Below are 16,243 nucleotides of genomic sequence, written 5' to 3' on the forward strand. Positions count from 1 at the left end.
AACAAATTATAATTGACATTATTGCTACCTAGAGTGGTCTGCTTGTGACTAATTTAGAGTAATTATTGCTATTAGTGTCATACCTAGCTAGAGTACTTATTGACTGATTGAATTGATTGTGATAACATAGAATAATCAATTTGAGTAATTATGTCCAGTTAGAGTATTTTATTATAGCCTAATTGTCATTAACCTTCATAGAATGAGAATTGTAATATCATATTCTGTACATTTATATAGTGTTCAATAAGCCTTTGCTTTTTTTTGAATCCAAACAAGATTGTCTGTAATTTGGAATCCAATGCACCTCTTGCAAAAATTTAACACATGAGAAATTAGGGAGTAAGAATTTTGGCCACATCTGCAAAGATAAGGTATCACTTGAGTACATTCTAGGGATCACCTCTTGATTAATATAGTTTGTTTAATCTAAGGGCCCTAAGTGGCGCAGCAATATTAATATAAATTTCTTAGAGCTTTATGAGAGGTTGATCTCGGAAACTCTGATACACTGGCATTGGCTTGACCCTGAGGCAATTCCTTTGTTATCCAGAGGTACCACGTGATATCTGAAAAGTGTTCTTACTTGTGTTGATGTGTTAGACAAAAAAAAATACGTAGTATAGAGAAAAATCGATACAACAATGACATGCTTCAGGAAAATCCACAGACCTCTTTGGAGAGAACATAAGACAAATGCTGCATGATTTGAATATCCCTAATTCAACAATTCTTAACATAGTTAAAAAGCATGAACTCCAATGTTTTTGCCATACTGTGTTATTGGAATCAGACTGACTTCCTTGTCTGGTATGAGGGCACTATGGAGAGTAAAACACCAAGAAGACCAAAATCAACATGGCATAAAGCTATTCGAATTGCATTGAACTTTCAAAGCTGTTGGCATATGAAAGAGCTTGCTTTGAACAGAGAAGGGGTTGAAGACTTATCCCCATGGCACTCAACCTGTCTTGAGGATGTAAGAGAAGAGAGAGAATATATATATATATATTTACTTTTATGGAAGACTTTGCAAGTAAATCAACGGAGCATTTCCTTTATCTACTGCTGTTATTATTATTATTTGGTAACCTCCATGGAGTCAACAGACCCATTGTGGGAGGTCTACTCAAGTCTACTCAACCAGCAACATGTTTTTGATAATGAACTTTGAAGTTATTTACACTACCTGCACTCATAATGCACTCCAGCAATGCATTCCACTCGCAACTTTCCACGTAAAAAATGAACTCCTCACTCCCTTCTTCACCACATCCCTATATAACTTCTAGGGATGGCTTCTCATTCTTCCCATTTTAACATCAACTCTTTTTTAATTTCTTCTCTATTAATTTGATAGAATCCCTTAACTAACTTGAAGTTCTCTACCATATCTCCTCTTTTCCTCCTGTCCACCAACCTTTGTAATTCACATTCTCTCAAATGCTCTTCATAACCAACACTCAAGAGTCCTGATATCACTTTGGTTATTTGTCTTTGGACCCTGTTTCCACATCGCAATGAAAACTATGTGTCAAATCTGAGCACAAAGTCTATATGTGATCTGACCAATGACCTTCTTATCCCTACATGTCAATGTACTTTTTATCATAGCAGCAAGATGATGTGCAGTCTTTTCAACATGTGATATGCCCTTAGAACTTCAGTCCACTGTCCACCATCATTCCAAGATCCCAAATCTCATCCATTTCCTGAAGTACAGCTCCACCATTACAATATGAACCCTTATATCTCTGTGACCCAAAGTGTAACACCTTGCATTTATTAACATTAAAACTGGAACCCCACTCATTTGTCCAAGATGTCTGTTCAAATCCTCCTGTAGAAAATTAACATCAACACTACTCCTGATAATTCTACCTGATTTTGCATCATCGACAAACATTTGAAGACTCCCAGTCAATCCACATGAAATATCATTAACAAACAAGTCAAACAGTAGGAGGCCCCAAGAACAGAACCCCGAGTCACAACTCTGGTCACCTTCCTTTTCAATTCCATCAGACACAACTTGCTGGTATCATTCAGAGAGCCATTCTTCAATCCATGCAACCAATATAATATCTATTCCTATTCTCTGCAGCTTGCCATGTGGTAATCTATTGAATATTTTTGTAAAGTCCAAGAATATCACTGTATATGATTATCCAACATATTCATCACCTTATCATAAAACACAAACGGATTGCTAAAACAGTACCTGCCATAGAGAATCTTATGTTCATCAGCCCAATTCTGTATTCTATTCCTAATCAATTTTTCCAGCACTGATCACAGTTGCAGATATACATACCGGTCTATAATTGGAAACCTCTGTTCTTGAACCATGCTTGTGGAGAGGTATTATTTTGCTTTCTTTCCACACCTTAGGAACTTTACCCACTGTAAAACTCTCATTAAATAACCAGGAGAAGGAGATAGCTAAAAACTTTTGCACATTCTTTAAAAGTACGTGGTGATATGTCATGCATTCTCACAGCCTTATTAATATCTAATCGTAGCAATACTTGATATACTTCTGAATCTTTCACCTTTAATTCTCCTAATTCTTGCCTCCTTTCTACGAGGGTGGTCTGAAAAGTTCTTGGCCTAACAATGAAAAAATGAATATATAATTTCAGAATTATTTTTATTTTTCAACATAATCTCCCTTAAGACTAATACATTTATTCCAACGAAGCTCCAATGCCATTATCCTGTCCCAGTAGTGGTTCTCAGTAAGATCTGCAAAATACCCCTCTACAGCCGCAATCACCTCTTGATTCGAAGAAAAATGCTGACCAGCGAGGAAGAGATAGACATCAGAGGGAGCCAAATCTGGAGAATAGGGTGGATGTTCCAACAATTCATAGCGCAGATCCCTTAATTTTCACATTGCTAAAACATTTTTGTGGGCCGGTACATTGTCCTGATGAAAGATGATTTTTTTTCTTCTGCAAAGCGGGTCTTTTCTCACGAATTTTTTGTTCTCTTCTGGTTAAAAGATCGGAATAATATTCCCCGGTTATTGTTTTTCCCTTTTCAAGATAATAAACAAAATGCCTTTAGCATCCCAAAATACCGATGCCATGACCTTTCCTGCTTATGGAACCAACTTTGTCTTCTTTGGTGCTGAACAACCGGCTTCTGTCCACTAGTTTGACTGCTGTTTGGATTCTGGTGTGGAATGGTTAATCCGAGTCTCATCCATAGTAATAAATCAAAGCACAAAATTAGTTTTATTCTTGTTAAAATGCTCCAAGCACTGTTCAGAGATTTTCATGCGAGTGCGTTTTTGATCTGCTCTGAGCAAGTGCAGCACCCATCTTGTGCAAAGATTTTTCATATGGAATTCTTCATGCAAAATATATCCTATATGTTCTTTTGAAATGTCTATAGTCTCAGCAATTTCATGCACTTTGACTCGCCGGTCATCCAATATGTATCATGCACTTGATCAATGATTTCTGGTGGTGTTACACTTTTTGGAAGTCCTTCACGTAGATCATCTTCAAGGCTGGTGTGGCCACATGTAAACTCGGCAGCCCATTTCTTAATTTTTGAAAATGAAGGAAAAGAGTGCCCATAAACGTTTATGAACTTTGAAGGAATTTCTTTTGGCATTAAACCTTCTTTTACAAAGATTTTTATAACTGCACGATACTCAATTTTATCCATTTCAAGGGATACAGATAACACTTTTGTTTCAGACAGCTGTATAAAACAAACTACTTGATAGAATGACTTGCAATTTCACATGGATTAAAGATTGTACCAACTTAGAAAAAAAAATCTTGCCGATAGTGTTGCCATCTATGGTTGAGGCCGAGAACTTTTCAGACTACCCTCATACATGTTGCACAGCATCATTCACATCACTATGGTATACACAGATGAAGTGTTCGTTAAATAATTCCACTATATCATTTGCTATGGTTACTCCGCTACCATAGCTATTCACCAGCATGAACCTGTCATAATTATTTTCCTGTCTTCCTTGCCACATAGCAGTAAAATTCCCTTGGATTGGCTTTGACTTGATTGGCCAATCCAAGGGAATTTTCTCATATTCTACTTTTTCTTTTTTTAACCATGCTTGTCAGTTTTCTGGCCTGCACTTGATATTCTTCATTCATCTGTTCACAGCAAACTGTCTTGTACTTCCTCCATAACAACATCTTTTGTAATACTGCTTGCTTGATTTCACCATTCATCCTTCTAACTCTTACTCTATTTATTCGCTTAACTCTTGGTATGCAGTTATGCATTGCTTGCAGTTAGATACTGCTTTATCATCTCCCATGCACTGTGAACATCTTTTTCTACACAAATCATCAACTCAGTGTATTGATGCTAGTTGACTATGGAGCTTCTAATAATCACCCACCTTATAGACCACATATAGACCTTCTTGATAACAACTTTTTCCTGTTTGACTACCTTCCAAACTAACACCTCATGATCACTTTCATCAACAGGTGTCAGTGTTGATACCTCATTCACAACCACATCCTGTAAGGATATCACCAAATCAAGAAGAGTAGAATCCTACTCTTCTTGATAATGAATTAATGAGAGTCAAAGAAACTTTCCTGTGGAATAGTTACATAAGATATCAGTTATGCCATATTACAGACAACACTTACTATAACAGATTTGTGGGAACACAAGAATGAATAATTTACAATCATGAATTTCCTTCAGGTCAGCATTGTGCCTACTGAGATGTGGATGGGCTTTTTGATAGTGTTGTAGGGAGTTGATTTGTTATAATGGAATGTTATAGTTTGTTATAGTGAGATGGAGAGTTGATCACATACTGCTTTTATTCCCTTCTATGGAGATAAAGACAAAAATTTAGGAAGCAATTATGCTACTGTATGTGGATAAGTTGTTTCTGAGGATTGTGAATATTCTCAAGAAATATGTGAAAGTCCATGAATTAGATTATATCACTAGTGAGATCACACAAGATCCCATATAGATGGAAAAAACACCCAGGTGTTCGATGAGTCATTGAGATTTTCCTTATTTTGACCAAGTGGGCTGGTCCTTTAAGGTGAGAAAAAAAATATATGGTGGATATAGTATAGTCAGTTTCTTATAGTGTTTTTACCCTTATGCCTGTGCTGTAGATATTTTCATTGGCTTTGCTCTGTCGAACTGGCTACCATCATTCCTCTGATTTCCTGTAAGCTTGTGAAAAAATGTGAGCAGCTCTGATCATCATCATCTATACACACATTTTAACTTTGGACTTACTGAAACTACTTTTCATTCTTTCTTTCATTCTGTCTACTTCTCTCTGTCTTTGGGACAGCCTTTCTCACACCATTTTTCATGAAACTTATCAATAGGTACCTTCTTTTTTTCTCTCCCTTAACCATTTGCCCACACATTTCAGTGTTATAAGTTTCACAACCTGTAATTTTGACAGAGGATGTGGGGAAAATTTGAAGACAACTTTGTATTTTTTCAGTATACAGAAATCAAATGGTAGCATAAACTGATTAATAGCAAAGTGAATGAAATTAAAAAAAGAAACAGTAGTTAATTGGTAACATTTCATCTAGAGTATCTCAGAAATTTTCAGGAAGAATAATGACAAAATATTTCAGGTATATATACTACTCAAGTGAATAAAAAATAAAATAAATAAAAAACTGCATAAACAATATAGTGTGCATTAATGAACAGTGAAAGAAAAAGTAAAGTGATCTTGGATATGAAAATACAGAAGAATCACATATAAATTCTGACATTTATTATTATCTGTTGCTTTTTTAACCCAAAAAATATGAATTACAAGCACTTACTTTTCACAGATTTAAAATTTATTTGATTTGGAGGAGTGATTATGAGAAATTTAAATAATATGTATATAATAATTGTTCACACTGAATTAAAATGAAATTCTAATTTCTACAGAGAGACCAGTGATTAACATTTGTGCAATTTGACTACAGGAACATTGAATTCTTTTAGATAATACATGAGAAATTATTACTTGAGATACTTAAAACCAATACTATATAAAAAAAAAGAAAAAAACTTTTTCATTCTCTACCCATTTTAAAAACAAGATGAAGGAATTTTAAGACAGATTTGTAGATCATTAATTCACTTATATTACATTAAATTGAATTAAAAATAAATATGGCTCTACAATTTAACCATTAGCTGGTGAAGCAGAATAACAACATTATGATTACTGTATATTATTTTACAGTTCCTCAAAGCAGAAAAAAGGCCAAAGAAAAGAAGAAAAAGTGATCGAGAAATAACTCTTAGTAAAACCAAAGAAATAGTATGTATTTAGAGCTGTAAACATTTGTAAATAAATTTGAAATGTATAAATTTGTCGTTTGTTAAATGTGTTCATCAAAAGTGCACTTGAAATAGGAGAAGGAAAATTTCAGTTACGAAAGTTCATCAAGCTATGATACTTTAATAATGAATTTGTCATGATATAAGTTCAGTGAATAAGTAAATGTCATGATATAAGTAAATTCTGTGGGTGAATTCTTCAGTCTGGCTAGTCATAATTATGTCACTGCAAACTCACAATTTGAGTCTCTGTGCAATAAAATCCCTAAAATATGAAAAAAAGAAAAAGAAAAAAAAAACCTCATTTTGTTAAGAAACAGTTCATATTGTAGCATCTGCAACAGTGTTCAGTTTGATATAATTTCATATATTATACATCACACTAGGGATGTGGGTTTGCAACTTCATTTACAACATAAAGTTGCAAGTGTCTGTCTGACTTTTTTTTTTAACAATTCTTCTCTCCCTGATGTCCTTGTTAAAGAAGAAGAAATATATAGAGGCTAATAAATTGTTATTTTGTACATCCGTTAATATTTTTTATTATTTTTTTTATGACAATCGTATACATGAGAGGTTGAGTAACCTATAGCACCTTAATACCATGAATGTGTGAGAACGAGCTTGTACACATTTAGTTTGAAGAGCTGTGTACTATATTCCATTGGAAACACATAAAATGGAAGACTATTCCAGAGGGCAGCAATAGAGGGGATAAATGAGGAGGAGAAATTTGTTCTGTGGGTTTGGAGTTGAACTGTGAGTAGTTGTGTAGTTACTGCTGCTGAGTAGTTGAGTAGTTACTGCATGTTTTAATTGATTTAACAGAGGTTAGAGGAATTGATGCCAATTCGGATGAACATTGGTCATTGTAGCATTTATAGAAGATGCAAGCAGCAATTATATAATATATAAATTCCATGCTATATTGCTGCTTTTTTTTTCTCCACCACTTTGTTAGATTTTTTTGTGTGTGTACCACTTCTAACATGTTACTAAGACTGGTACATTTTTATCTCATCTTCGTTTTCCCCTCTTTTACCGTGCAGTGGCGAGGGTTAGTTAACCATCAGACCTCAAACCATTCACAAGATAAGGTAGTCAGCCCTACGCCTTGGCATATCCTATGTCCGTAATGTTGAGTTCTCAAGGCCAGTTTGCCTGCTTTGAGGGACGAAAAACTCCAGGATCAATTGGGGAAAAAACTCTACTGTCCATGCCCAAGACTGGCTAATTTGGCTATGGCTGAGGAAGATCCTTCAGCTCCTCACATCACCGACGGGAATCAAACCTGGGACACTCCTTCCACAGGCATATGGTTGCGAAGTGCAGTCACTAGGCTAACCATGTGGGTGTACATTTTTATTTAACAGAAGTAAATATCACAAAAATAATAATACTAAATAAATAAATCATTAAAATAAGTATTTAAATCTTCTTGTTTATTTATAAGCAAATTGATTGTCTTTTGTTTCATATCTACAAAAAACTTGAAAAAATTGCATCCTTTTTAAAAGAATTACCATTACTCTATGAGTCAGGTTTTTTCCAGAGCATACAGCTATTTGCTGATGATGGTACATTTTTATCTCATCTCATCTTCCTTTTCCTCTCTTTTACCTTGCAGTGTCGAGGGTTAGTTAATCATCAGACCTCAAACTGTTCACAGGATAAGGTGGTCAGCTCTATGACCCGGTGTATCCTATGTCCATAATGTTGAGTTCTCAAGGCTGATTTGTCTGCTTTGAGGGATGAAAAACCCCAGAATAAACGGGTAAAAACCTACTGTCTATAGATAGGGTAATCAGGAATGTTGCTGATATGCAGTACTTGCAGAATGATTTGAATAGGCTGGAATTGTGAGTATAGGAAAATGGGTGTCAGTTCAATGTGAGTAAATGTAAAGTGATTCACTTTGGCTTGATTAGATATCCAATGTCATATTATATTGGTGGGATTAGGCTAGAAGAAACTGATGAGGCTAAGGATCTTGGGGTGTTAATAGATAGGAAGTTGAAGTTCAGGGGTCATGTGCCAAAGATAATTGCAATTCTGAAACGAACGTTCACATGTAAAGATAAGGATGTTATTTTGCCTCTTTACAAGGCCTTGATAAGACCTCACTTGGACTGTTGTGCGCAGTTATGGTTTCAGGTGTGATTCTGATATATTGGAGAGAGTACAAAGGAGAGTGTTAAAAATTATATTAGGATTATGGAATATTGATTATGAAGACAGATTGAGAATTTGTAGACTGCAGACACTAGTAAACAGGAGAAAGAGGGATGATGAAACCAGAACAAAAGTAATATTACTCTAGATTTTTCTCTCAGAGGATAGTGCGTGATTGGAATAGATTGCCATTGAATGTTGTGAGTGCAAGCAGTGTGAATGAATTCAAGAATAAGTATGATAGCTGGTGTGTGTGTATGTGGCCTCCCTCGATGAGTCTCTGACTTCCTGGAGGTGTGTCTTAATAATAATAATAATATTTGAGCATTTAAACTGATATTAGTGAATTCCATATAGCAGACTTTCTGGCATTCATATTTTTTTATCCAATACAACATGCAAAGTAACACATTCAATTTATAGACATGATACATTTGCCTTATAGCCGTATACAATCCAAAGAGCCAACCTACAGATCTAGAGTAATATTATTTTTGTTCTGGTTTAATTTGGGTTTTGTTTTTTTTTCCTCATTCATCGCTGGATTCCATATTTTTTTAAAATATTTTATTTCTTTATTTACTCATTCACTACATTTGTTTCTCTTAACAGAATTGTTGGTAGAAAATACTAACTTTCTGATGGCTTTTAAAAGAAGCTAAAAAATGCAGTATTTTTAGGTGAGAATGGACATTAATGTTAACAACATAAAATCCTTCATTATGTTACAGATTAATATTACAAAACAGTAACACAAACAGTGTAATAGCTAAAGTTTACTGGAAATGGAGCTATCCGTGATAATTATCCTATAAGGCGAGAAATTGGTCATTTACTGATTAAAATTTTATGTTACAGAGAATATTGCCAAAATAAATGTACCTGAAAATTCTTGAAGGTAAAAATGATTGCCATATTCCTGAAACTGAAATAAGTTAAATCAAGAATCTTTATTGTATTTTTTATTATTTAGTACTGAACTTAATAATGGTTTTGAAAATAGTACGAGATTGGAAATAACGCTGAAGGTGAAGAACTAATAAATGAAAATAGGAATATAAAATAGCACGAATGATATTCAAATAAAATAAAGACTGAGAAATAATAATAATAAAAACCAGAGTAAACATGACAAGCCAGTAGTATGAATGACTGTGTTGTCTGTTTTGGTAAATTCATCATTCATAACATGTACAAAGCCATGAAATGCATCTTTAAATATTTTAAGTACAAAATTATCATCACCACCAGTAATAAACTACAAAACTTACTACAACACACAATTGCAACGATTCCACCTGGTATTACTTTGTCACAGCTTGGTTTACAAATGTAACTGTCAGTCTGGATGGATTTACAATTAAAATTTGACAATTATATTGGATTGACAGCTACATCATTGGCTGTATTACTTGTTCTTTAAAGTCAATTTTATTTGAGCATTACTGTGATTGCAATATTTTCATACTAGATTGTTTACATATATATATATATATATATATATATATAAAAAACCTACCAACAATGTCTGACCTCTAGTGAAAAAAACAAACCAACTTACATTAAAGCTGTATCCTAAGAGAACAAATTCATATTAATACTTTTTTTATATACATACTTTTATTAATAAAATATACTTTTATTATATATATAACATAGATATATATATATATAATAAAAGTATATATATAACATATATACTTTTATTAATAAAATTCATATTATCATCATCATCAAATTCCTGACAGGTACCCTCAAGGAGTGTACAGGATATGATAGTACTACATGAAAAATTTACATCATTACTAACTTCCTATCTACAATTTTCCTCCAAATCAATCTGTTACTTGTCAAGACTCCAACATTATCAGATCTTATATTTCTATCATTTAAGGCGCTTTGTACCGTATCAATCCTGCCAACCTGGTAGAGAACACTTGTTTTGCTAATCTTTCCTCTCTCATTCTGTTTAAGTGACCATACCACCTGAGATTAGCTCTGCTAATGCATTCCTGTTAATGCATTCAAGTTCTTTCCTAATATCCTCGTTTTTTTATATGATATTGCCATTGATGCCATCTGTTCATTCTTCTAATCTTTCTCAGGACGCCCATATCTGTGATTTCTAGTCTTTGTTCAAGTGTTTTACTTCTGACCCAGCTCTCAGATCCACAAGTTAAAATTGTTTTGAGCACTGTCTTGTATACAGCTAATTTAGTGTTCTGACTAATTTCTCTCTTATTCCATATGAATTTATTCAATTGACTTCCTACCATACCAGCTTTGATGATTCTGTTAAACTTTTAATACAGCAATAGTGGTGGCCTAATCAGTAATCTGACATAAGTGTTTGTTATATTAAGGCTAAGATCCTGGAACACTACAGTCCTAACTATAATTTATAATGAACTCTTAGAATAAAAGGTTATGTGGGTAGAATATGTGCTAATCTGTAGTCTTGGAATTTTTAGAATCTTCTTCCACAATTCTTTTCTAGACAGGAATACAACCTTAATGCTGCCTTTAAACCTCCTGCAAAATTAAAGAACTTATTCGACTGTTCCAAGGATTCAACTTGCTGCCCTGACTGATCCTGGAGTATACCGTATTCAGTGTACCTGGAACTTGCCTTATATAGCTGAAACTGGGTGCACAATTCCTATCTGAAAAAAAAAGAAACATAAATGGCATATTAAATTTCATAATTATGGTAAATTTGGCCTATCTGATCATGCCCTGAATACTCTACATAGAACTGATTGGAAAGGTACCTATGCATTATATTACATCAAAATGTGATATGAGCATAAATTTAAAGAAGCCTGTGAAATTCTAATCAACCACCCTAATCTTAACAATAATGATTGTCTAAAAATTCCAAGATTTGCACATATTTTACCACATAACCTTTTATTCTAAGAGTTCATTAACTGTTGAATAAGTTCTTTAATTTTGCAGGAGGTTTAAAGGCAGCATTAAGGTTGTATTTCTGTCTGAGAAAGGATTGTGGAAGAAGATTTTTAGTGCATTAACTGAGTCAGTTATTTTAAGGTAATATTTTAAGATAAGGAAATATATATGACAAGCATGAAGAGAAAGGATAAATCTCCTATTCTAAACATAGGATGCTCATACTGGGATCCATAAAGAACCAGTAGCATTAATACATAGTAGCATAATTTCTTTTAGTTTTGCTTCAGTTATCACTTTCTTTTCCAGGACTCTGTATGACGTGTTAAACAGAATTTTTGTTCTGTTCACTACAGTTAGTGAAGTGATATACATGTCAAAAAAATTTTTTTTGTTTGAAAGCAATTGCTTAATATATGGAGAATTTAAACAGATATGGAGAAATGATCATTAATTAAAGTGTGAATACATAAATAGACCAATTATAGAAATAGAATAATGGAAAATTATTTTATCAAATTATATAAAAGCAAAGAAGAAATAAACATGTCAGAAATAATACAGCTGGACAATACAGAAGAAATTGAAATAAACAGTTTAACAGAATTGGTAATCTCACAGTTGAAAAACAGGGAATGAATGAGTTGGAATTGATGCAATTTATAATGAACTACTTCAGTATGGTGGTAAAGGAATGACTGAATACAAAAACATAATTAATCTAATAAGAAAAGACAAATTCCCAATGAATGGAAGATTAACTTTTACAACACCAAAAAGGGAATAAAATCTGAACCCCCAAACTTGCAAAATATATTTACTTTGTACTGTCTTAAAAATAAGCACTAACGTTATCAAAGAAGAATTAAAATCACAACCAAATTTTTGACAGTTAAAAACTTTATGCAGTTTATCCAAGCCTGATAAGATCTGCCTGCGTGTATATAGCTCATCCAATGTAGTAAAAAAAAAATTCATTCCCTTCTCAAGTGAGGTGCTGGCACCCCACCAGAACTTGACAAATAGTGAGACACATGTTGCATTATTCACTGATAAGTGGATCATCAGCCCTCAATCAATAACAATGTGTACAATTTTTTCGCTTAGTTATATTATAAATTAAAGATGCCAAAAAATTATATCCTTGGTTTCATCCTTTATCCAAGTGTAAGCAAACAAAATTTGCACATGAAGTCACTTCATGACTGGGCTGCTTGTATTTACAGGCTAATGATATATCAATTTCCTTAGTATCCCATAATGCTAAGCACATATCCACGGACATTATTATTATGTGACACCTCCAAGGGTCCAAAGACTCATTGAGGGAGGGCACCTACTCTACAGCTCTTGGTTTCCACTACTCAATCCACCAGCGAACCATAACCACCATCATCATCTACACCAACACCATCTACTGCCCACTTCCATCACCACCACTAGTATTTTCACAGACGATCACAAACATCCATGCCAACAGTGGGATTCGAACCCGCAGCCTTTTGGCTGGAGAGTGGATATGCTAACCACTCAGCCACCTTCTTAAATTCTGTTATTTCACCAGTAATTATGTTAAATAATGATGGACTTAAAGTAATGCCTTGTGTGACTCCTTTCACTTTCCCTATTTGTATTGTGATATTTTGTTACATATATAATGCTATGCATTGTGGGAAAGGCCACTCCCAGACTGACTCTGTGAAATAATAATAATAATAATATTACAAATATATCTGCCTGTTTCATTGACTTACAATGAAAAGATAGAATTATATTTATACAAAAAATGGGAGGGTAATAAAATATCACAATACAAATAGGGAAAATACCTATAGTGAAAGGAGTCACACAAGGCAGTAGTCCATCATTATTTAACATAATTACTGGTGAAATCACAGAATTTAAGAAGCAGAAATTAAATGAAATAAAAATCAAAAACAATAATTAAAAATCAGTTAGATAAGCAGATGGTATAATATTACTTGGAAATAAAGGCATCCAAAGACAATTATTTAAATTCCAGCAGATGTACAGCAATTTTAACATGGAAATTATCATCAGAGAAAACAGCAACAATGGTAATTTCAAAAGCAGGAATAAGATGTAAATTGAAATCAAATACTGAAATTCAAAAACCTGTTAATTTAAATAGTAGTTGCATTTTTGCTGTTAACAGTGAAAATACAACAGACAGGTTAAACAGAACGTTTAAATTCAGCAATATGGTGAAATGAATTTCTAATAGTAGAAACAAGTATAAATGTATAAATCAGTAGTCTGTCCAGTATTAGCATGTACATGCAAAACAAGAAGAGAAATATCATGAATGCAAAAAAAAAAAAGAAAAAGATGGACAGATTGTCTACATTGAATTATTATGAGTACAACAACCTAAAGCAAAAAAGAAATAACTGCTTAATTGTATAACTCCTGTTTTTTGTAACAGTCTTTTTTTTTTTTTTTTGTCTGCTTTCGTAATGATCGGTATGCTTTTTGAATATTAAGCCACTAAAACATCGTGGCTTTTTTTTTTTTAATCAGCTTTTTTGCTTCTGTCAACTTTTGCAATGATCAGTATGCTTTTTGAATATTAATTCAAAAAACATTAAGTGGTGTATAAATATTTCATTCTCTAATAATTTCATGCTTATAAAATTACTTACGTATTATACTTATTAGGGCATTTTATTCAGTTTTAAAACAAACCTGTTATATGTTAATTTTTATGATATATTAGAATAAACATAAGATTAAAAAAAAAATTGAAAATATTTCAGAATTAATCCTTTTTATAACTTAATAGGGCCAAGCAGTTGATACTGAGCATCTCTCAGAATTAACTGAAGAAGAATATGAAGTAAACTTTCTAAGAGCAGACCTGAGAGGATTTGTAAAGTTTAATGCCAAATACCTAGTCCCTTTTTTTACAAGGAGGCTTACCCGCCAGGTAAGAGTTTGTTTTCAAATGTATGTAATGTACTATAGGTGAATTTCATTGCAGTCTTTTATATATACAGGGTGTTCGGGATAAATTTGACATATTTATAATTAATTATATTTTTCCGTAAGTTACATGTATTAACACACACTTCTCTTCATTTAAAAGTTTGGACCCTTCTTCATTCATATACAAGATGTCAGAAAGGATGGATAGCTGGAACCCACCTGAATCATGGAAGAGAATAACTTGTATCATGATGATTCGTGCCCGCCATCAAAATAAGGATATTACGACTGCTGCCCAATGCTCCCTGAATACAGTAAAAACAATCAGGCATGAACTAGAGACTTGCAATGGTGACTACGAGGATGTAGCAAGAAGAAAGATCCCTAGCAGACGATCTGATTGCGTTCGTACAGCAGAATTCCTCGCAAATCTGCAGGAACAGGTGTTGAAGAACCCTGGCATTAGAATTCGGGCTTTGTTCGTGGAGTTGCTAACTGTAGTCAAGCCCTGGATAACAAGGGTAGCCAATGGTAGGCCGTATGTATGGCAGCAGGATTCGGCCCCTTGCCACACCTCTGGGAAAAGTCAAAAATGGTTGTCTGAAAATTTCTACGACTTCACCAGTCCAAATGTTTGGCCTCCAAACTCCCCAGACCTTAACCGCATGGATTATTTTGTATGGGGCGCAGTTGAAAAAGACACCAATCGCACTTCCAGTAATACAAAAGCCCAGTTAATGGATAAAATTAAAACAGTTTTTGCGGCCCTTTCCAGGGAGACTGTAGCATCAGCTTGTTCGAGGTTCCGAAGCAGAATTGAAGCTGTGATCGATGCTAATGGTGGTTATTTTGAGTAAATCTTGTTGATAGTATTGTAATTAACTCTGCCTGTAATGTTTTTTTGTCAATTCATTAAATTTAATAGATACAAAGAAGATTTTCTTTTTCCTTACGAAACTGTCAAATTTATCCCGAACACCCTGTATATATATATATACATATGAATGAATGATCGGCCTGGTTGGCTGAGTGGTTAGCGTATCTGCTCTCCAGCTAAGAGGCTGTGGGTTTTGAATCCCACGTAGGCATGGATGTTTGTGACACTCTCCAAATATGGACTGGGTCACCACGCGAAAAGTAGACCCAAAACCTCCTGCAATGGGAGAGTCCTTCGCCCTGCAGAGGGTAGAATTATAGGCTGTAATAAGAAAAAAAAAATATAAAAAAAATATATATATTAATAATTTTAGGAATAAAGAAATCTTTAAATAAGAGGTTAATAGAGATTTGAAGTATATTAATATAAAGCTACTTCTATTTATCTTCAATCCAGGGTATTTTAGTAATAAGGTGTGACACCTTTTGGCAACTTGTATATGGAAATATGACTTCTGCATTACTTCAATCTTGATATCGCTGCTGGGTCTGGCTCCCACTGATGAGACCTCAATAGAGGTCAAAACTGGTCTGTGTACTGACCCTTCCATTAAGGATATGTGTTTTGCATTATGGGATACTAAGGCAAGTGATATGAAGTCATTATCCTCTACATAAGAGTTGCCCTGTGCTGAAAATACTTTAGGCTCAAACTTTGTTTGCTTACACTTGGATAAACGATTAAACCAAGAATATAATTCCTCCTCCTCATCATCATCATTAAATTCCTGACATGTACCCCCACAGAGTGTATAGGATATTATTATCATAATGCATGAAGAATTTACATCTTTACTAACTTCTTATCAACAATTTTCCTTCAAATCAAACTGTTATTAGTCAAGACTCCAACGTTATCAGATCTTATATTTCTGTCTTCTAAGGCACTTTTTACTGTATTCAACTATATCTTGGTCTTTCTTTGAGTCTTTTTTTTGCCAACCTCACAGAG

The 16,243-nt window shown here is 33.8% G+C and overlaps 1 protein-coding gene across 1 annotated transcript in view; it reads left to right on the top strand.

Annotated features, from left to right (window-relative positions):
- Nhe1 (Na[+]/H[+] hydrogen exchanger 1) overlaps positions 1-16,243 on the top strand; it is a 262,652-nt gene that overhangs the window by 211,168 nt on the left and 35,241 nt on the right. Inside the window, exons 14-15 of the mRNA XM_090408190.1 lie at positions 6,230-6,307; positions 14,213-14,356. Of these exons, the coding sequence (XP_090264316.1) occupies positions 6,230-6,307; positions 14,213-14,356 (222 nt within the window). The remainder of the gene's footprint in view (positions 1-6,229; positions 6,308-14,212; positions 14,357-16,243) is intronic.

This window comes from Typopeltis vanoorti, chromosome 18, assembly GCF_054136105.1.
Source record: "Typopeltis vanoorti isolate ZY-2024b chromosome 18, IOZ_Tvanoo_1.0, whole genome shotgun sequence".
Taxonomy (NCBI): domain Eukaryota; kingdom Metazoa; phylum Arthropoda; class Arachnida; order Uropygi; family Thelyphonidae; genus Typopeltis; species Typopeltis vanoorti.